Source organism: Artemia franciscana, chromosome 20 (assembly GCF_032884065.1).
Source record: "Artemia franciscana chromosome 20, ASM3288406v1, whole genome shotgun sequence".
Taxonomy (NCBI): Eukaryota; Metazoa; Arthropoda; class Branchiopoda; order Anostraca; family Artemiidae; genus Artemia; species Artemia franciscana.
Window position 1 is genome coordinate 859,399 of NC_088882.1, and position 22,889 is coordinate 882,287.

The 22,889-nt window shown below is 33.2% G+C and overlaps 1 protein-coding gene across 3 annotated transcripts in view; it reads left to right on the plus strand.

Moving 5' to 3' along the window:
- Positions 1-11,007, plus strand: part of LOC136040247 (eukaryotic translation initiation factor 4E transporter-like) — a 102,490-nt gene extending 91,483 nt beyond the window's left edge. For 2 of the 3 annotated variants that reach the window (XM_065724459.1, XM_065724458.1), the window contains exon 19: positions 35-11,007. In XM_065724459.1, the coding sequence (XP_065580531.1) occupies positions 35-99 (65 nt within the window). In that variant the 3' untranslated portion in view covers positions 100-11,007. The remainder of the gene's footprint in view (positions 1-34) is intronic. The other variant, XR_010620651.1, reaches the window with a different exon arrangement.
- Positions 11,008-22,889: the final 11,882 nt, after the last annotated feature.

The following is a 22,889-nucleotide window of genomic DNA, read 5'->3' on the forward strand; positions in this document are numbered from 1 at the left end:
TTTGTTTTTTAGTTATATTTTCCTTTAATTTCAGATTTTGGCTCATACGGTTTTCCAAGTGGAAGGCTTGAGAATCTAGAAAAAAACATGCAAAAATGAAATCTTATACGGCTTGGAAACAGTGAAGCTCGCGCAGTATACGTGTTCTGACATTTAAGTGTATGTGAAGTATGTGAAGTCTCTTTTCTAGCATTATACTTAAATCGGAGTGCTATTTTTTTTTAGACTTACAGAGTGAGTTTTCGAATATTACCAAAAGTTCTTATCATATCAATATTTGTACGTTTCAGAGTGAGAATTTTGAATTTAGTTTCGTTGAATTTAGTGATGTTCCTAAAAAACAAGGTATACAATTGAACAGGGATGACAATGCACGAAAATATTGAAGGTTTAAGGGTAATTTTCATACTTTCTTAGTAAAGGAACAAGAAAAGACATTTTCCAAAATATAGGAGGGAGGGAATTAGAAGGGTAAATTCCCCTCGCCCTATTGGCGTCGCTGTAATTGAACAGCCTAGCTTTTATTTGTGATGTTTTTTCTCAAAAGTTGGTGTCAGTATATGTGCGTTTTGTTTGTTATCTCTTGTGTAAATCTCGAAAAGTCTGTTCTTTGTTTTCGTTAAAGGAGGCGTGAGCTCTGTTTGCTGTCTCCTATTTAAGAATTGATAAGTCTTGTGTTTGCTTCGTTGATAACATAAGTTCTTGTTATGGTAAAGATTGAAAGAGGGCTAGGCTATAATCTTCGTTAAAAGTGGGCTAGAAAGAATATAAATGTAACTGTAATGCCCTGTGAGCAATGAACCATGTAACCTCTGTGTATGTGGGCAAAACGAAAACTTTGAATATTTAAAATAAGGATTCACATTCTGTTTTGCATTGAGTCGGATTTTTACCTAACTTTGGATAGAAAGAAAAAATTTTGATGAGCGAAAACCACCAAATAGGGTTGTCCCCTTTTTTACACTAATTCTTAACTAACTTTGGATAAAAACAAAATATGTTGATGAGCGAATACCACCAACTGAGGTTGACCTTTTTTTAAACTAATTCTTACCTAACTTTGGATAAAAACAAAAAGTTTTGGTGAGCAAAAACCACCAAGTGGGGTTGTCCCTTAATTCTTAACTAAATTTGGATAGAAACAAAAAAAATTTGATTAGTGAAAAACGCCAAGTGAGGTTGTCGTTTTTTTAACCAATTCTTAACTAACTTTGAATAGAAACAAAAAATGTTTATGAGTGAAAACCACCAAGTGAAGCTGTCCTTTTTTAAACTAATTCTTAACTAGCTTTGGATAGAAACAATAAATTTCGATGAGTGAAAACCGCCATGTAAGGTTGTCCTTTTTTTAAACCAATTTTTAACTAACTTTGAATAGAAACGAAGAATGCTGATGAGCGAAAACCACCAACTGAGGTAGTCCTTTTTTTAAACTAATTCTTAACTAACTTTTGATAGAAAGAAGAATGCTGATGAGCGAAAACCACCAACTGAGGTAGTCCTTTTTTTAAACTAATTCTTAACTAACTTTTGATAGAAACAAAAAATGTTGATGGGCGCAAACCACCAAGTGAGGTTGTCCTTTTTTAAACTAATTCTTAACTAACTTTAGATAGAAACAAAATATTTTGATGAGTGAAAACCGCCAAGTGAGGTTGTCCATTTTTAAACCAATTCTTAACTAACTTTGAATAGAAACAAAAAATGTTGATGAGCGAAAACCACCAACTGAGGCTGTCCGTTTTTTAAACTAACTTTGGATAGAAACAAAATATTTTGATGGGCGCAAACCACCAAGTGAGGTTGTTCTTTTTTAAATTAATTCTTAACTAATTTTGGATTGAAACAAAATATTTTGATGAGTGAAAACCGCCAAGTGAGGTTGTCCTTTTTAAAGCCAATTCATAACTAATTTTGAATAGAAATAAAAAATGTTGATGACCGATCACCAACTGAGGCTATCCGTTTTTTAAACTAATTCGTGACTAACTTCGAAAAGAAACAAAAAAAATTGGTGAGCGAAAACCACCAAGTGAAGTTGTGAGGTTGTCCGTTTTTTTGCTAGCAACATCTTATCTTAAAACTTGTACATAGCTAAAGGCGAACCAAAATAAGCGTTCATAAGCATAGTCTTTATAAGCGTTTTAATAAGCGTAGTGAAAGCATTGCTTATAATTATTATAACTATATTAGTTATTACTCTATTAAACTGCAACAAAATTCAAACTAGGGCGTTCAGTTTTAGTTTTTTAAATTGTTATCATTTTCAATAGAACTGGTTATGTCTCTTGTCATAGAACTGAAACCTGTTCAAGCGCTTTTTTGAATGAGTTGTTTGGATATTTTTTAGATGTTCATTTATTTGATTTATTTTTTATGTACTGAATCTAGAATGTTAATCACCATCGTACTGTCGATTTAGCCATAAAAATGTACCTCCCAACATAGTACAGAAAGTTCAGTAAATGCTTGGAAATGTTAGTAAAAATTCAGTAAATGTTAATTATCTACCTAATTAATTAAAGTTAATGGGGTGCTAAAAATTAATTTTAATAAGGCGCCACCTAGTAGCATCCCATTAGTAACGCTGCAGCTACTATTACTTAGTAACCCGAATGTTACTTACAAAACCTAGTTAATTAAATTTAATGGGGGGCCAAAAATTAATTTTAATACGGCGCTGCCTAGTAACATCCTATTAGTAACGCTGCATCTACTATTACTTAATAACCCAAATGCTATTTACAAAACCTAGCTAATTGAATTTAATGGGGTGCTAAAAGTAAATTTTAATAAGGCGCCACCTAGTAATATCCCATTAGTAACGCTGCTGCTACTATTACTTAGTAACCCGAATGTTACTTACAAAACCTAGTTAATTAAATTTAATGGGGTGCAATAAGGCGCTACCTAGTAACATCCCATTAGTAACGCTGCATCTACTATTACCTAGTAACCCGAATGTTACTTACAAAACCTAGTCAATTAAATTTAATGGGGTGCAATAAGGCGCTACCTAGTAACATCCCATTAGTAACGCTGCATCTACTATTACCTAGTAACCCGAATGTTACTTACAAAACCTAGTTAATTAAATTTAGTGGGGTGCAATAAGGCGCTACCTAGTAACATCCCATTAGTAACGCTGCATCTACTATTACTTAGTAACCCGAATGTTACTTACAAAACCTAGTTAATTAAATTTAGTGGGGTGCAATAAGGCGCTACCTAGTAACATCCCATTAGTAACGCTGCATCTACTATTACTTAGTAACCCGAATAATACTTAAAAAACCTAGTTAATTAAATTTAATGGGGTGTAATAAGGCACTACCTAGTAACATCCCATTAGTAACGCTGCATCTACTATTACTTAATAACCCAAATGCTATTTACAAAACCTAGCTAATTAAATTTAATGGGGTGCTAAAAGCAAATTTTAATAAGGCGCCACCTAGTAATATCCCATTAGTAACGCTGCTGCTACTATTACTTAGTAACCCGAATAATACTTACAAAACCTAGTTAATTAAATTTAATGGGGTGCAATAAGGCGCTACCTAGTAACATCCCATTAGTAACGCTGCATCTACTATTACCTAGTAACCCGAATGTTACTTACAAAACCTAGTTAATTAAATTTAGTGGGGTGCAATAAGGCGCTACCTAGTAACATCCCATTAGTAACGCTGCATCTAGTATTACTTAGTAACCCGAATGTTACTTACAAAACCTAGTTAATTAAATTTAGTGGGGTGCAATAAGGCGCTACCTAGTAACATCCCATTAGTAACGCTGCAGCTACTATTACTTAGTAACGCGAATGTTACTTACAAAACCTGAAATGGCACTTAAAAGTATAAGCTTTTAGCAACATGGCTACATTGGAAATACTATTGGCGAGCAACTGACGTAATATTGACTTGTCAATAATATTGGACAGTAATTGACAACATTAGCTATTTGGCAATTATAGCATTAAATAATTCATTTTGGCTTGTGCTTGGCGAGAGAATTTTGGATCCCTAGATTCCGTTTCTTAAAACCTCTGTTACTGGACGGCTTTTTTTTTTTTTTTTTTTAATAAATGATAGAAACGATTAAGACAAAAACCGTAATAATTTATTAATTTGATTATTACATTATAAATCGATGATTATTAAATATTAAATTTAAAACATTTAAAAAACTGGAAAAGAAAAAACTGTATGGAATTTTCTTTGGTCATATCAAAAAAAGAACTTACACGTAAAACAACAATTCAATTTACTTATAACCCGACTTTTACAAAAAGAGGGCGAAACGTCCTTAAGATAAAGTAATAAAAAAAATAAGCTATAAATAAATACAAATCAAATCAACACCAAGAGACAATCAAATACATAACGCAGACCAAGGCTGAGATATTATCGACATAGAAGAAAGAAAATCATGTATCCTTTTATGTATTCGTAACAATATATTCGTAAAAAGAAAGATTTTTCTTGCAGTTATTTCTAGTGGCTAATGAGGGGGAGTGTAATATAGTAAAAACGGTATTTATTTAAAGAAAATGATTTTTCTATATATTTATTTTATAGTGTTTTATTATATTGACGAAATAGGGGGAGGGGGTGATATTCTATGGGTACTGATTTTGTTATACGGCTTATAAAAATACGCAGCGATGTTGGGATAGTTCTATTGCCTTAGAATTTCACAACTTTGTTCTGAAGTTTCTAATTTTTTGGCTCAGCGACTATGATTTAAGTAAGATTTGGTTTCCCTATTTTAAAATAAGGTCGATTGTGGGTATTCCAATACCAAATCCCTCTATAATCTCCACACCACAAATTCTCTACATAATCTCCATACCGGGCTAAATCTCCATGATTTATAGATTGTTCTAACAATATCTCCATGATTCGTCTAATAACAGATTGAATCTACAGAAGGGAATAAGCCCTCATCATACTGTAATTTTATGTTAAGAAAAAACAAAGTTCTGCCAAAATAATAATTGCTTAAGTAATAAATTGAATTTATAACTCAAATTGTATCCTGTATTTCAGTGGTGTCGCCCGTAGTATGCACAATGATTTCCCCCATACTGAGGATTTACTGTTGGTGGGTTGCTGGGGAAACTGAGGATTTTCCCATAATTTATTTTCCCTAAGTACTTGGTGCTGCGATGGTAATATTATTTTACGTATTGCGTATTACGATAGCTTTACGTACGTATAAATAAATATAAATGGGGAGCTGATATCCTTGTTGTAACAATTGATAAATGTTTGTTTCGTTTTTTTTCAACTTCCAGTTGGCAGTGGCGTAGTTTCGTAATCAAGTGAAAATGACAATGAAAACTAAAAAATGATCCATATATTACTATAAAGGCAAAGATATACTAAAGGAAATTGACCTATTTCTCTCGATAGTTAAATTATGCAGGCTTATCTTAGTTTTAAAAAGTTTTTTGTAGAAACTAAATTTCAGCTTGGGGTGCAAACTGACATCTGAGGGGGCTTGGGTCTGAATGGGGTGGTTGCCCCTTCCCCTTCCACTGCCCCATAGCAAATTACACCCCTGCCCATTGGTTATAATTTGATATTAATTATTTATGTCTATTGGTCTTTCAATTTGGAAGTTGAAAGAATATGGTGCTGCTTTTTTTTTATTTTCGTCGTTCTACTAAGCAAATGTTACTAATATGTTTGTGAACTTCTCAATAAATTGGCCGACGTTGATATATTTTTTAGCTAAAAAAAGAGAATGGACACAAAATATCTTCATTTAATAGATAACTGTGGACAACTCTTGTATTTTATTTTTAAAGGAAGATATAATCTATTGTTTTTTGGTGGTGACGAAAAATGGGGAGTGTAATACAGTGAAAACGGTATTTATTTAAAGAAAACGATTTATATATATTTATTTTGTAGTTGTTGAAGATGTTGGCGATAGGGGTAGGGGGTGATCCTCTAGGGGTATCGATTTTGTCAAACGGCTTATAGACATAAACAACGGTGTTGGGACAGTGCTACTGCCTTAGAACCTCACAACTTTGTTCAGAAGTTTCTAATTTTATTGCTCAATGTTTATGATTCAAGTAAGATTTTTTTTTTTTTTTTTTAATTTCAGAATAAGGTCCATTGAAGTTATTTCTATACAAACCCACTCAACTCTCTCCATAATAGAGAAAACTCTCACCATAATCTAATTTGAGAATAAGATAAAACGAAGGTCAATCAAAAGAAAATCACTAAAATAAGGAATTGAATTTATAACCTCAATTACATCCTGCGTTTCAACAATCTCGGCCATAATATACGTAATATTTACCACATAACTTCTTTACCGTAAGTACTTGGCGCTGTGATGGTAATATACCATCACAGTTTCTACTTAATGTAGATTAAATGGAAACTTACTTTAGTTTCTACTTAATTTTTCTCTTTTTTGAGGTCTTGAGGAATTTTCACCCTTGGTCCCAAGGCAATTAATAAATGCTTCCTGTTTCAATATAAAGTAATTTAGGCAAAGCTTGTGTATCGGACCCTAGAGATCCTGACCCTCCATTGCAAATGTACGGGCTTTAGTTTTTACTTAATCTATGTTTCCCTTTTTGAGGTCTTGAAGAATGTTTGTCCTTTGTCACTGGAGGGCTTTAGTGCGTTGCCCTTTCTTCAACTCTTGAGGAATTTTCACCTTTTGCCCCAAGGCAATTAATAAATGCTTCCTGTTTAAATATAAAGTAATATAGGCAAAGCTTATGTATCGGACCCTACAGAGCTCCTGACCCTCCATTGCAAATGTATGGGCCTTAGTTTTTACTTAATCTATGTTTCCCTTTTTGAGGTCTTGAAGAATGTTTGTCCTTTGTCACTAGGGAGTTTTAGTGCGTTGCCCTTTCTTCAACTCTTGAGGAATTTTCACCTTTTGCCCCAAGGCAATTAATAAATGCTTCCTGTTTAAATATAAAGCAATATAGGCAAAATTATTTATAAGACCCTACAGAGCTCCTGACTCTCAGTTGCAAATGTAGAGGCTTTAGTTTTTGCTTAATCTATGGTTCCCTTTTTCGAGGTCTTGAAGAATGTTTGTCCTTGGTCACTAGGGGGTTTTAGTGTTTTGTTTTTTTTTCAATTCGTGGGGCATTTACGTCGTGCGTCACAAGGTAAAAACTTGTGTTCATGACCTTACAGGGCTCATACTTTCTCCATCCTCCTGCAATCAGAGAGGTTTTAGCGAGTTGCTCTTTCTTTAATTTTTGGGGAACTTTTGCCCGTTGTCACTAAGCGACTAACAAATCCTTGCCGTTTAAATATAAGTTAATTCTGATAAAAGTTGTGTATAGGACCTTACATGGCTCTTGAGTCCCGTTTGAAATCACAGAGGCTTTAGTTTGTTGCGCTTTCTACTGCTCATTAGAAACTTTTGCCCTTAGCTCTAAGTAACTAATAAATGACGTTTAAAATAAGTTAATTCTGGTAAAAGTAGTGTATAGGACCTAACATGACTTCTGGGTCTCATTTGCAATCACAGAAGTTTTAGTTTGTTGCCCTTCCTATAGCCCATTAAGAACTTTTGCCACTTTGTCATTAGGCAACTAATAAGTAATTGCCGTTTAAACATAAAATAATTCTGGTAAAAGTTTTGTATAGGACCTTACAGTGCTCTTGACTCCCGTTTGCAATCACAGAGGTTTTAGTTTGTTGCCCTTTCTCCAGCCCATTAGGAATTTTTCCCTTTGTCATCAAGTGACTAATAAATGCTTGCCATTTAAATATAAAGTAATTTTGGTAAAAATTAGTGTAGAAGAAATTACAGGGCTCCTGACTCCCGTTGGCAATCACAGAGGTTTTATTTTGTTGCCTTTTCTACAGCCCATTAGGAACTCTTTCCCTTTGTCATTAGGCAACTAATAAATGCTTGCCGTTTAAGCATAAAGTCATCCTTGTAAAGCTTGTGTAGAGGACATCACAGCGCTCCTGACTCCCGTTGGCAATCACAGAGGTTTTAGTTTCTTGCCCTTTCCACGGCCCATTAGGAACTTTTTCCATTTGTCATTAGGCAATTAATAAATTCTTGCCATTTAAATATAAAGTAATTCTGGTAAAGATTGTGTAGAGAACATTACAGGGCTCCTGACTCCCGTTGGCAATCACAGAGGTTTCATTCTGTTGCCCATTCTACAGCCCATTGGGAACTTTTACCTTTTGTCACTAATAAATGGTTGCCGTTTACATATAAAGTAATTCTGGTAAAAATTTGTGTAGAGGACATTACAGGGCTCCTGACTCTCGTTGCCAATCACCGAAGTTTTAGTTTGTTGCCCTTTCAACAGGACATTAGTAACTTTAGCTCTTTGTTACTAATTCACTAATAAATGTCATTTAAATGTAAAATATTTCTGGTTAAATCAGTGTATAGGACCTCACAGTGTTCCTGACTCCCGTTTGTAATCACAGAGGCTTTAGTTTGATGTCCTTTCTGCAGCCCACTAGAAACTTTTGTCGTTTGTCGCAAGACGAGTGATAAATACTTAAAATTTTGATATAAAATATGATTGGTAAAACGTGTGTATAGTCAAATATTGCGAGTAGTATGCAGTTTGTATGTTTGATTTCTGCCCTTCTAGTTATTTATCATGTGATTGGGCTGTGATTCGTAGAAAAATAGGTATCAGTTAAGCAGTTTAGTGTAGAGGAAAAAAAAATGCTCAGTTTTTTTCGTTTGTTTTTCATTCCATATTTATAATCGAAGTTTACCCACTGTTGCCTTTTTTTCTCTCTTTTGTACAGTGAAACCTTTTATTACGGTTAGAAGATTTAACTTTGAATATTTAAATTGCAATTTATATTCTAGTGTTTTTTTAAGTTGATTAGTCATTTTATGTATATGAAGTTGAAAAAACCCTTTTTTGTGTTCTATCCAGGGACGTCAATTCACGAAAATATATAGCAGTAGTGAATTTTTTTCAATATCTAAGGGCAGCAATTTTCCTTTTCAATGAAAACACAAAAAAGGTAGTTTGAAAATCTGGAGGGGGGGTAGTCCCTCCCCCTAACCCCCTCAATTCACGGGTCTGGTTCCATTCCACTGAATTTTGAAAATATATCCAAAAATTCATATTTTGAGTTAAAAAAAAGGTGGTTCAAACAATCCCCCCTTGAAGAACTGGAAGATATTGGCCTTAAATACGCAATTTCGATTTTTGAAAAACATTCCCCTGCTAAAATTTTGACAGTTGGCACCTAATAAGCCACGGTGCATTTCCACAGTTTTGCACATAAAAGTTATTGTTGTCAAATTTCCTTCAAAATTAATTCAATTTGGTAGTCAAATAGTGTCTGAAAAAGAGGGTTGAAAGAAGGTCATTTAAGTTTAGCTTTAAAGGAGGTGCCAAGAGCCTTCTATAAGAGGGGAGGGGTACAATTAAAGATAATCTCAGTTTTAATGAATTTGTTTGGCATATGGTCTTAAACTTGTATTATTTTGAGGGAAGGAGGGCTTCCACCATTACTTTACTCTCTTCCTCTACAATGAATTCATTTTAAATCCTTTATTAAAACTTTTATTTTAAATCCCTTTAAGTAGAGTTTAATATTTTGACCAACCCATACTGCTTTAAGGCCTTAGTAAGGCAATGTCTCCCTGGCCCGCAATGTTAGGTTCTAACTATTACAAACATACTTTTAAGGAGTTATTGGTAATAAAATACCTTAATATTAACAAATTTAACTGAAAGTGCATTATCATCTTGATGAAATTTCCTATGGTGAGGCATTCCGGAATCGAAATGTCTGAATTTTTCCGGTTTCTGGTCTCTTTTATTGAAGCGTTTACGATTTTTTTTATTATTATCCCTCCTCCCCGAGATAAAAATCATCCCCATGTAAGTGGATTTATAAATTTGTAAGGGGTATTCACAAATTTGAAACCTTTAAATATGAAATCTCAAATGCTTGTTCTTCGTCAGTAATGCTTAAAAATTGATTTTTATAAATAGGTTGATCCTAATTTATATAAATGCAATTCTATAAAGGGTTGTCGCATAATACTTGATAAGTGACGGTAAAAAGGGGGGAGGGGCTTTCTTTCAAATTTCTGGTGCCAAACGATTAGGAAAAATCTATCTATAATGTGTTTTATATTATTATTTTTATAATTTTGTACGTCTATATATGTTCGTGCCACTATTAGTCTTTGTAAAATCAATGCTTAAATCCTTTAACCAGGAAAAACAAATAATGGTAGTAGTTGAAATTCTTTAGTACTTGCTGCCCCCCTCACTCCCCTAACGAGAAAATCTCTTGGGCTCAGTCCTGTTAAAAAAACAGAAACAGCTATAAGGAAGGCCGTCTTGGCCCTCCTGCTTCAAAGTGTTAGTATTTGAGTAACACTCAATTTGTGCTATTCTCGGCGTTAAGAGATAATTTGAAATAATTTTCAAGCTATTTCAAGAGGTTTTGGGCTCAAGACCCGAGTCAGATTTATTCCTAATATTAAAATTTTCATTATTTTTTTCAAGAAATCACCCTCAAACCATTACTTTGAAACAGATGTCCAAATGCACAACATGTTTGAACTTAGCATTTCTATTATAAGTATGTTGCCCCCCCTCCTTTATTGCAGTGGTGGTTTCTGTAGTCGTCACTGTTTTAAATTTGTTGCGATTGAATTATAAAGTCGTGCTTTTCTTTTAAATACGTTTGTTAAAGGTACGAAAAAACAGTTTTTTTGTTGTCCATAAAAATATTAAGGCTAGTCGACATTAACCCCAGTCTAAGTGCCTTACGGGAATTGAACCCTTCTTATATGCATTCTTCCCCTAAAACACGTCAAAAATATAACAGTGTGCAAAGCACGGCGTAAAGTGTACATATTATCCTTGTATATTAAAAAAAAAACAGTTTAATATTGAAATATATATATTTTCTTTTCCTATATTTTTTTTTTCTTTTTGAAGCTTAAAATATCATATATGGTAGTTGTGTTTATTATAGAATAAATATCCTTACTCGATTCACTGTTAGTTTTTGACAAAGGACTAGAAAAATTTCAAGGTTGTATACTATGCACGTTGTGTATGCAAGCTATGGTTTTTAATCAATTTAAAGCAATCGTAGGGTACGCTTTTTGGATAAATTCAGTTGTTTTTTTTTTTAAGAAAGTAAAGGTTTATTAATCAACAAAAAAATATAACAAAATCTCAAGCAAAGCTTGGAATTGAAAGCTCATTTGCAGGCAAGGATAGTGTATATTCAGTAACAGCTATAGGGAGGACGTTATGAAGGTACACTTGTGATTCAACTAGGTATTATACCAGGAATACTACTAAAATTTATCGATGATGCCTTCATTATAGTTTACAAGGTTGGGATATTCAGTAGTGTCACTATAGGGAGGGGCAGGGTTAAGAGGGTACATATGATATTCAAAAGAGTGGGTTAAGTAGGTACAGTTGTGATTCTACAGGGCTATAAATATTATCCAGGATGTATATCATTGAGCAACTAAACCGTTATTTGATATTGAAACACATTATATTCTTTCCTTTGTGATTTCCTTATCTGATTGGTCAAGTTATCAGCTCCTTAGTTCTCTAAATACCCAAATTCCGTATACACCAACAATAACATCTGATTTTAATCCTTTTATGGGGGCATTTGGTATGGAACACCTTTACCAATTCGGCTCAAGAATGTCACTCATTTGGCACCTTCTAAGGACTTGTAAGAAAAAAGTTTGTTTCTAAATTAATTTTTAAAATTAATTTTGTTAATTAAAATTAAGTTTTTCTTGACGTATATAGTTCTATTCGTTTTTTTTATTATTATAATTTAATTGCAACTTGATAAACCTTATTTAATGAACTTTTTTTCCTTATATTAATTTTTTTTTCTTCATTTTTATGGAGCAAATCCTTTATGTGTTAAGTGTTAAAATATTTATTCTTAAGAGATCTTTCATAATCCCCCTCCTACAGACCATAAAGCCTTTGTTGGGATTAGTAGATTGTTTCGTTATTATTGTATTGTTATATGGCAACAAATCTATGTATCTATCCATAGGGAGGGGCAGGGGGACAAGAGGGTACACTTGTGATTCAACAACGTATTACACCACATACATTACTAAAATTTAGCTATGACGCCTTCATTGTGGTATACAGGGTGAGTAGTGATTTGGCAAGCTAATGCACCACGGATACTACTAGAATTTAGCTATGGTGCTATGATTATAGTACACAGGGTTAGAATAGCTATAGAAAGGGGGGGGTTAAGAAAGTGCACTTTTGATTCAACAATGTATTATACCACGGAGACTATTACAAAAATTTAGTTTTTATGCCTTCATTATAGTATACAAGTTTGGAATAGTCAATAGCATAGCTGTAGGAAGGGGTGAAGGGTTCAGAAGGTACACTTGTGATTCAACAAGGTATTGCAAGACAGATTCTACTAAATTTTAGCTATGACACCTTCATTATAGTATATAGGGGAGGAATGTTCAGTAAAATAGCTGTAGGGAGTGGTGGGGGTTAACAGGGTACACTTGTCATTCAACAAGCTACTATATCACAGATACTACAAAGCAGTGATGACAGTGGTCAAATATGGTTCTGAAGCATGGACACTCCGAAAAGCAGATGAAAATTTACTAGATGTTTTCCAGAGAAATTGCCTACGGATTGTTCTGGGTACCCGGCTGACTGACCGTATTTCAAACAGTAGGTTGTACGAAAAGTGTGGTTCAATCCCGCTTTCTGGGGCTATAATGAAAGAAAGGTTGAGATGGCTAGGCCACGTTCTACGGATGAAGGATGACAGATTACCGAAGATTGTCCTTTTTGGCCAACCGTCTGGGGCTACACGGAAAGCAGGTCGTCCTTGTCTGGGTTGGGAGGATGTCATAAATAAGGATTTAAAGGAAATGGAAACTTCCTGGGAGGGTGTAAAGAGGGAGGCTTTAAATAGATTAGGTTGGAGGAGGAGCGTGCGTAGCTGTGTTGGCCTCAGGCGGCTTGGTGCTGCAGTGAGTTATTAGTAGTAGTAGTAGTAGTACTGTGATTCAACAAGATATTGCACCACAGACACTAATAAAATTTAGCTATGACACCTTCATTATAGTATACACGGTACCAATATTCAGTAGAATAGCTATAGGGAATGGCGGGGGTTAACAGGGTGCACTTGTCATTCAACAAGCTACTATATCACAGATACTACAAAGATGTATCTATGATGCCCTCTATATAGTATACAGGGTAAGAATATTTAATTGCTAAGCGATAGGGAGGTGCAGGGGTTAAGAAGGCACACTGTGATTTAACAAGATATTGCACCACAGACACTAATAAAATTTAGCTATGACACCTTCATTATAGTATACACGGTACCAATATTCAGTAGAATAGCTATAGGGAATGGCGGGGGTTAACAGGGTACACTTGTCATTCAGCAAGAAATTACACCACGGATACTACAAAAACTTATCTATGATGTCTTCATTATAGCATACCGGGTTGGGATATTCAGAAGCATAGCTACTGGGAGGGCCGGGGATTAAGAGGGCACACTTGTGATTCAATAAGGTATTACAGCATGGATACAACTAGATTTAGCTATGAAGCCTTCATTATAGTATACAGGGTATGAACATTCAGTAGCATAGCTTTAGGGAGGGGCGGTAGTTAAGAGGGTACACTTGAAATTCAACAAGGTATTATACCACGGATACAACTAAAATTTACCTGAAACTTCTTCATTATAATATACAGGGTAGGAATAGTCAATGGCGTAGCTTTAGGGATGGACAAGGGTGAAGGGGGCACACTAGTAATTAAACAATGTATTATATCAAGGATGCTTCCAAAGTTTATATAAGATACCTTCATTATAGTATACAGGGTTTGAATTTCCAATAGCAGAGCTTTAAGGGGGTATCACGGAGACTACTTCTAAAATATAGCTATTATGCTTCCATTATAGTATACAGTGTTTGAATAGTCAGTAGCAAAGCTAAAGGACGGGGAGAATGTTACGAGAGTACACTTCTGATTCAACAATGTATTATACCACGGATACTTCTAAAGGTTATCTATGATGCCTTCATTATAGTATACAGGGTTTGAATATTCAAATGCATAGCTATAGGCAGGCGAAGGGCCAAAAGGGTATACTTGTGATTCAACCAGGTATTATACTACGGAGACTTGAATACTTTACCTATTATGCACTCATTATAGTATACAGGGTTGTAATTGCATAGTTTTAGGGAGGGGTGGGGTTTAAGGCGATACACTTGTGATTCAACAATGTATTATACCACAGATACTACTAAAACTTATCTATGATGTTTTCATTATAGTATACTGGGCAGGAATATTTAGCTCAACAAGGCATAATACCGCGGATACTTCCAAAGTTCATATAAGATGCCTTCACTATAGTATACAGGGTTTTATATTCGGTAGCATAGAGGGTACACTTGTGACTCAACAAGGTTTTGCTCAATGAATACATTTAAAACTCAGCAGTGATGCCTTCACTATAGTATACCGGTTTGGGATATTCAGAAGTATAGCTATTGGCAGGGGAGGGGGTTAAGAGGGTACACTTGTGATTCAACAAGGTATTACACCATGAATACTACTAAAATTTAGCTTTGATGCCTTCATTATAGTAGACAAGACTGGAATATTCAGTAGTATAGCTTTAGGGAGGGGCGGGGGTTAAGAGGGTACATTTGTGAATTAACAAGGAATTGCACCACGGATACTACTAAAATTTTGCTTTGATGTCTTCATTATAGTAGACAAGTCTGGAACATTTAGTAGCATAGGTATATGTGAGGCGGAGATAAGAGGGTATACCTGTGATTGAACAAGGGATTTCACCGTGGATACAACTAAAATTTAGCTATGATGCCTTCATTATAATAGACAGGCTGGAACATTTAGTAGCATAGGTATATGGAGAGTGGGAATTAAGAGGTTGCACTTGTGATTCAACAAGGGATTGCACCACGGATACTACTAAATTTATCCATTTCTTGAAAAATGGCTATTACATTATTGAATTATATGTAGCCTAATAATATTGTCAAATGTTACATTTCTTTTACGATTAGATTTTTTTTATGAATTAAGGTTTATCGAAACGAATTACGCTACGAAAAACGTAAACAAATTACGGTTCTTTCAGAAGACTAAATAAGAAAACTAGCTTTTTTAACTGAAAGTAAGGAGCGACATTAAAACTTAAAACGAACAGAAATTACTCCGTATATGAAATGGGTTGTCCCCTCCGCAATCCCTCGCTCTTTGCGCTAAAGTTTTTAATTGTTTTAAAAAGTAGAATTGTGGCAAAAAGTCAAACTTTAGCGTAAAGAGCGAGGGATTGCGGAGGGGACAACCCATTTCATATACGGAGTAATTTCTGTTCGTTTTAAGTTTTAATGTCGCTCCTTACTTTCAGTTAAAAAAACTTGTTTTTTATTTAATTTCTGAACGTTTTTGAATTAATGCATGTTTTATTTTGGCTTTCCGTACATAAATTATTAAAATGAAATTTGCATATTATTTTTTTTTGGCTAAATGGCTTTCTCTTAGTTTTGATCAGACGATTTTGAGAAATAAGGGGTGGGGAAGGAGGCCTAGTTGCCCTCCAATTTTTCAGTTACTTAAAAAGGCAACTAGAACTTTTAATTTTTAATGAACGTTTTTATTAGTAAAAAATATATGTAATTTAAGAATTAACTTACGTAACAAACTTTTATATTCTTAAATTTTTAATTATATATATGAGGGGGTTTGTCCCCTCGTTAATACCTTGCTCTTCACACTAAATCTTGAGTTTTGTCCCAATTCTTTAAGAATGACCCCCTGAATCAGAAAGGCCGTAGAATAAATAGTTGAAATTACTAAAAATAATTTAGCATAAAGAGCGAAGTATTTATCTCCTCCTAAATACCTCGCTCTTTATGCTAAAGTATTTTTAAAACCCCTCGTATGCGTAATAATCTCTGTTCGTTTTAAGTCTTAATGCTACTCCTTACTTTCAATTTAAAAAAAACTTTTTCATGTTTATATTTTCGTTGTTTTTTTTAATAGTAATGCTAGAAAATCCTGCGCCCTTTTCATTGAATTTCTCTTCCCTCATGAAATATTCCTCCAAGGAAAGATCCTCCCACATAGCCCCCTCCCCTCAACTTCACACCCAAACCATTAAAATACCCCTGAAAACGTCGGTACACTTCCCAATAACCATTACTGTATGCAAACACTGGTCAAAGTTTGTAACTTGCAGCCCCTCCCCAGGGATCATGGGGGAGTAATTTATCCCCAAAGAGATAGTTATTATGGTTTTCGACTATGCGGAACAAAATGGCTATCTCAAAATTTTGATCCGTTGGCTTTGGGAAAAAATGAGCGTGGGAGGGGGCCTAGGTGCCCTCCAATTTTTTGGTCACTTAAAAAGGGCACTAGAACTTTTCATTTACTTTAGAATGAGCCCTCTTGCAACGCTCTAGGGCCACTTGGTCAATGCGATGACCCCTGGGAAAAAAAAAAAACAAATAAACACGCACCCGTGATCCGTCTTCTGGCAAAAAATACGAAATTCCACATTTTTGTAGATTGGACCTTGAAATTTTTTCTATAGGTTTCTCTCATACGCTGAATGTGATGGTATGATTTTCGTTAAGATCCTATGACTTTTAGGGGGTGTTTCCCCCTATTTTTCAAAATAAGGCTCGTAACTTCTCAGGCTCGTAACTTTTGATGACAAAAACTAAATTTGATGAAACTTATATATTTAAATCAGCATAAAAATTCGATTCTTTCGATCTTTTAGCATCGAAGTTCCGTTTTTTAGAGTTTCGTTTACTATTGAGCCGGGTCGCTCCTTACTACAGTTCGTTACCACGAACTGTTTGATAAAAAAAACTTGTGTTACGTCTTCTTGCATATGAAAATGCAGTTTTTTTCAAAAATTACACTTTGTTCCAATTGGAACAGTATCTTGTTCCAAAATGTATTTTGTTCTAAAATTAAAAGAAACTTAGCCATTGATTGAAAAATAGCCATCATATTATTGAATTATATGTAGCCTAATAATATTGTCAAATGTTACATTTCTTTTACGATTAGATTCTTTTATGAATTAAGGTTTATTGAAACGAATTACGCTACGAAAAACGTAAACAAATTACGATTCTTTTAGAAGATAAAAAACTTGTGTTATGTCATCGTGCATATGAAGATGCATTTTTTTTTCAAAAATTACACATTGTTCCAATTGGAACAGTATCTTGTTCCAAAATATATTTTGTTCTAAAATTAAAAGAAACTTAGCCATTGATTGAAAAATAGCCATCATATTATTGAATTATATGTAGCCTAACAATATTGTCAAATATTATTAATATTGATGTATATTATATATATATATATATATATATATATATATATATATATATATATATATATATATATATATATATATATATATATATATATATATATATATATATATATATATATATCATGAAAAGAGAAATCACCAATGCAACAGCACAAACACACAAAAAAAAAAAAAGAGAGAGAGAGACAGAAGGAGAAAAGGAAGACTGTTTTCCTAAATTAGTGATTAATATTGACCAGCACTTGAATGAGGCCTTAACCCTTCTCATCCATACAATCACATAGGTCAAACAGCATAGCCACACACAATCAACCATAAAGAATAATCCATGGACAGGCAGTCATGTCGTCAATAAGTATAAGTCGTCATTTACCAAACAATAGAAAAAATATTATAGACAAATAATTCAGAGGCAACACCCAACATAAGGGCTCATCAGGAGAATACACTGGCCTATATAGGGTTTCGTCACTCTAAATTCTCTACCCAGCACAGTGTTGTGGCTAGAACAGAATATCCATGGCATCCCCGCGTCAGGTATCACCCCCAAAATATATGCCTATGAAAGAAAAAAAAAACAGCAAATGTAAAACAACCAAGCAAAACCAAAACAAGCTTATCCTGTTAATATATCCCTCCCTTTAGCAAAAATAGGTAAACTAAATATTATAAATTTTACCAAATCACAAATATTAACACATTGCAAAAAACCTGAATTTACTAAACAATTATAGAAATCATCTTTACCATGTGGCTAATTTTTAAGAAAATCCGCTCAATTAGAAACACAATTCAAAATAAATGGCGCTGCGACAACATTTCTCGAACCTCCGAAATTAGTTGAAAATTTCTTTAAGTATTTCTAGATAATTCTTTTGATATTTATTTAAAAGTTCGTTATAATGAAAACTAAATTTTTTAAATTGAAAAGTTAATTTATTTGCAGAAAAACCTCTTGATATCAATTTTTGGCTTAAGATTTTACATCTATTTTTAAAATCAATATAATTACTACAAATCCTTGCATAACGAAGTAACTGTGAGAAAAACGCTGAATATGTAATATTTGAGTGTGTATTACTTTCAGGGAATGGGAAACTAATCACTTCAAAATCAAAATCATCCGTTTTATTATACATTTTAAAACTTAATTTATTATTATCACAAATATTAATATTTAAATCTAAGAAATGATCTTCATGACCAGCGCCATGACTAGGCTCAAGAATAAGCTCTGGTGGATATATTTTTAGAAATATCAATGAAATCCTTACAATTTAAGACCAAAATATCATCTAAATATCTTTTATTATTTGACAAAGCATGTTTTAAATTAATTGGATTATTCTTATCCATCATATATTTATATTCTAGTTGACTTAAAAACAAGTCAGCTATAAATGGGCTGGCATTCCTCCCCCCCCCCATGGGAATTCCCACAATTTGCTTGTACAAATCACCCCCAAATCTTATATAAGTACTGTATAAAACAAATTCCAATAACTCAAAAATCATATCCAAGCTGTAACATCTCAAGTTAACTGTAGTATTAAAGCAATTTGTCCATATAGCTTTTTTATTATAAATGTCTATTTTTAAGAACCTTTTACTAGATAAGAGGAAAGATTTCTTGATAACAGTTTTTAAATTATCAAACACTACATTAAGTGATAAATTAGTATACATTGTCGCAAAATCGAAAGACTCAATCCTTTTAGCTGAAACCATTGCTAAAGAATCTATCACCTGCAGTGAATTATTAACACTCCAATATGGATTAAAATTCGAAAATTTTTTAATACCAGAACAATAGGTTTTAAGTTTATTTACAATTTCCTTTAAAATTAAAGAAAGGTCAGTAGCAGCAATGCGGGTTGGACATTTAGCTGCTCCAGCAATAAACCGTGGTTTAGGGGGATTCTTATGAAATTTTACAGTCCAATATAGGAAAGGGAACTTTTTATCATTGTCATTTATTTTAATATTAAAATTTTTAAAAAGTATTTCTTCAGTCTTTTCAATTAAATTCTCATCCTCTATATTTACCTTTTCGTAAACATTAGTTGTGCATAACTCCCTTTTTAAGATATCACAATACAGCTTCTGACAAATTATGGCAAAATTATTATTAGCTTTATCCACTGGCACAATTACAAATTCATTCTTTAGATTAGCAATTGCTTGTTTAATCTTCGCATTATAAAATAATGATTTAGTGTTACTATTTTTTAAGTTAGAATATATTTTATTTCTTATTCTACTAATAATTAAATTCTTCCAACTTTGAAAACTCTCTTTATTTTTATTCTCTTTCTTACACCACTTATCAATAAATAAATCAAAATCATTTTCCAAGCCATCAAGAACACTCGATGGTTTCAGATGATGAGAAAGACGGAAATTTGCCCCTTTATTCATTATAATTTGAAGATCATCTTGCTTTATTATTGACAAGTCCCCTGTTATAACATGTTTGTAAGTAGGATTTACAAATGGGCCAAGTTGCTTACAATTACAAACCGGTTTCCAATTTATATCACTATCTAGTCTTTTTAGTATTAAATTATAATTAAAAATAATTTGCCCTATAGTTTTTGAAAATTTATAAGTTAAAACTGGACTATCATTATAATTCAAATTACTAGGAAGGGCCTGTTTCACATGCCGCTGATTTAAAATTTCTGGTAAATTAATATCTTCAGTCTGCTTACAAGTAAAATTAATAGGTAAATATAATCTGTTATCCTATTACTAATCTTATCGAACATTTTCTTTTTTGAAATAAATTTCGTTTTAGTTAGAATGCAAATTGTATCACAGATTACTTTAAAATTATAATCAAGAGCTGTATTATTCTTAACAATCCAGAAAAGTTTGATTAAATTCCTCTTGGATAAATTATTTAGACATTTTATTACAGAAATCATACCCCTAGATTCAAGTAGCTGGCATAGATCTATAGAAAGCATATGTACATCTAATTCATTTTTTCTATTATTTTTCCTATGTCCTCTCGATCGTTTTTTACGTTTAGTAGGACAAGTAAAAGAAGGATGGTCCATAAAACCATCAATACATCTAACAACAACATGAGACATGTCACCATATTTTGCTACACGATCATTTAGCCAAAAAGGATAAGCTGTACCAAGAGTATGGATCCAGAAATCCTCCTGTTTACGTAGTCTATTATTCTTCTCTTCTTTATTTAAATTTTCAAATTCTAAATTTTCTAAAATTGTGACAGTTATATATGATATGGAACATTTACCATTATTACAATGTTGAACTAGATAGTTATTAGTTTTTTCATTATTAACTGTTGTCTTATGTCCAGAAAATCTTTTATATATATTATTAGTTGTTTCCCCCACATATTGTAGGCAGCATTTATTACATTCTAATAGGTAAATTACATTGGTTGTTCTACAATTAACATTACCACGTAACTTGCATGCAAAATTTTTATTATACAATGTACTCTTAACAGAAGTCCGTGGGACAAAATGATCTTGGCAAAGAAAACAACGACTTTTACACTTACTAACTTTCAAAAAATCGTTCCGAGTTCCGAGGCTAATATTTGTGTTTTGCTGCATAAAAAGTTATTGAAAATAAATCCAAAACAAACCAACATCCAAATCAAAATCCAACAATCAAAGTCCAAAAAACATGCCAAGGTCAATAGGTCAATAGGTCAATAAATACATAAACAAAAACATGAAAGAACATGAAATTTGCATAAGTGCCATCTCACCAATAATTAACAATATCAGGTTAAAAACCTGGACCAGGGTAAAGGTTTGTCGGGGAGAAAACTAAAAAAAAATTTTCTCCACCAGCACTGGATCCAACCTGGAATAATATTATGAAAAGAGTGTTACGCTACGAAAAACGTAAACAAAATATGATACTTTTAAAAGAAAAAAACTTGTGTTATATCATTTTGAAAATGAAAATGCAGTTTTTTTGTCAAAAATTACATTTTGTTCTAATATTATCTTTTGTTAATCACAAAAGGAACTAAATACTGCAACTTCCATTCAAATCAATAAAAAAAACTAAGGAAAAAAGGTGACACCTTTCGTTCATTACTAGGTTGCCCGTACTGGCCTAGATCAAAACATTTAAATGGCCTTGAAAAATTTGTGAAGGGGTCAATGGGTATTTTTCTTGTCCCAGATTCTTGTTAATATGAGACAGAAAACACTTGTAATTTCCGACCATTGCAGGCTTGTAACTAGATTGAACAGGGAAGGTAGTCTTATATTATTATTTTTTTTTATTTTGAGTACAACAAATTATGATTTTTCTTAAAAGCTAAAGTAAATGTCAAAGCCGTTTTAGATTTTGTAGAAAGTTTTTCTTGTATTTTGACTGTCCAGCTAAATCATCGTGAAATACTACTACTATTACTACTACTAATAACTCACTGCAGCACCAAGCCGCCTGAGGCCAACACAGCTAAGCACGCCCCTCCTCCAGCCTAACCTATTCAAGGCCTCCCTCTTTACAACCTCCCAGGAAGTTCCCATTTCTTTTAAATCTTTATTTATGACATCCTCCCAACCCTGACAAGGACGACCTGCGTTCCTTGTAGTCCCAGACGGTTGGCCAAAGGACAATCTTTGACAATCTGTCATCTTTCATCCGCAGAACGTGACCTAACCATTATTTCATTATAGCCCTAGAGAGAGCGATTGAACCACATTTTTAGTAGAACCTACTGATTGGAATACGGTCAGTCAGACGGGTACCCCCTGTGAAATGAGCTATAAAACACTATTATAACCAATGAATATTGGATTTTTCATTTAATAAATGTGGATTTTATTAACATCTAATAATGTTAGATTTAACTAAATGGTGTATTATTTAATTAAAAGAATTCTAATATTGTTTAAAAATTTTTTATACAGTTAATTGTTCTTTTTCTGAAAAATTAACGTAATTTGAAGCATTTTTGAGATATTCCAACTTAGCATATATATTTCAACTTATGGAATATTCCAACTATCGAAGCATATGAGAGAGAGAGAGAGAGAGAGAGAGAGAGAGAGAGAGAGAGAGAGAGAGAGATAGAGAGAGAGAGAGAGAGAAAGAGAGAGAGAGAGAGAGAGAGAGAGAGAGAGAGAGAGAGAGAGAGAGAGAGAGAGAGAGAGAGAGAGAGAGAGAGATTCAGTTTTTTCACAAAAATCATAGATTTAAACAAAAATCACACACTACACATTTATATTCCAACTTATTTTGGATTTTAATTAATTTGGATCTAAGAGTTACATTATTGTGTTACAGGTAGTTTATTATTATTTTAAAATTTCTCAGCACTACGAATTATGATTCTTTGTAAGGATTAACGTAAATTTCAAAGGCATTTGGGTATTTGAGGGAAGACCTATTGGTGGTAAGCCCATATAATTCGCTACCTACTTTTGAATCATATTAGATGTCTCTGAAGAAATTTTTGAATATGCGCGC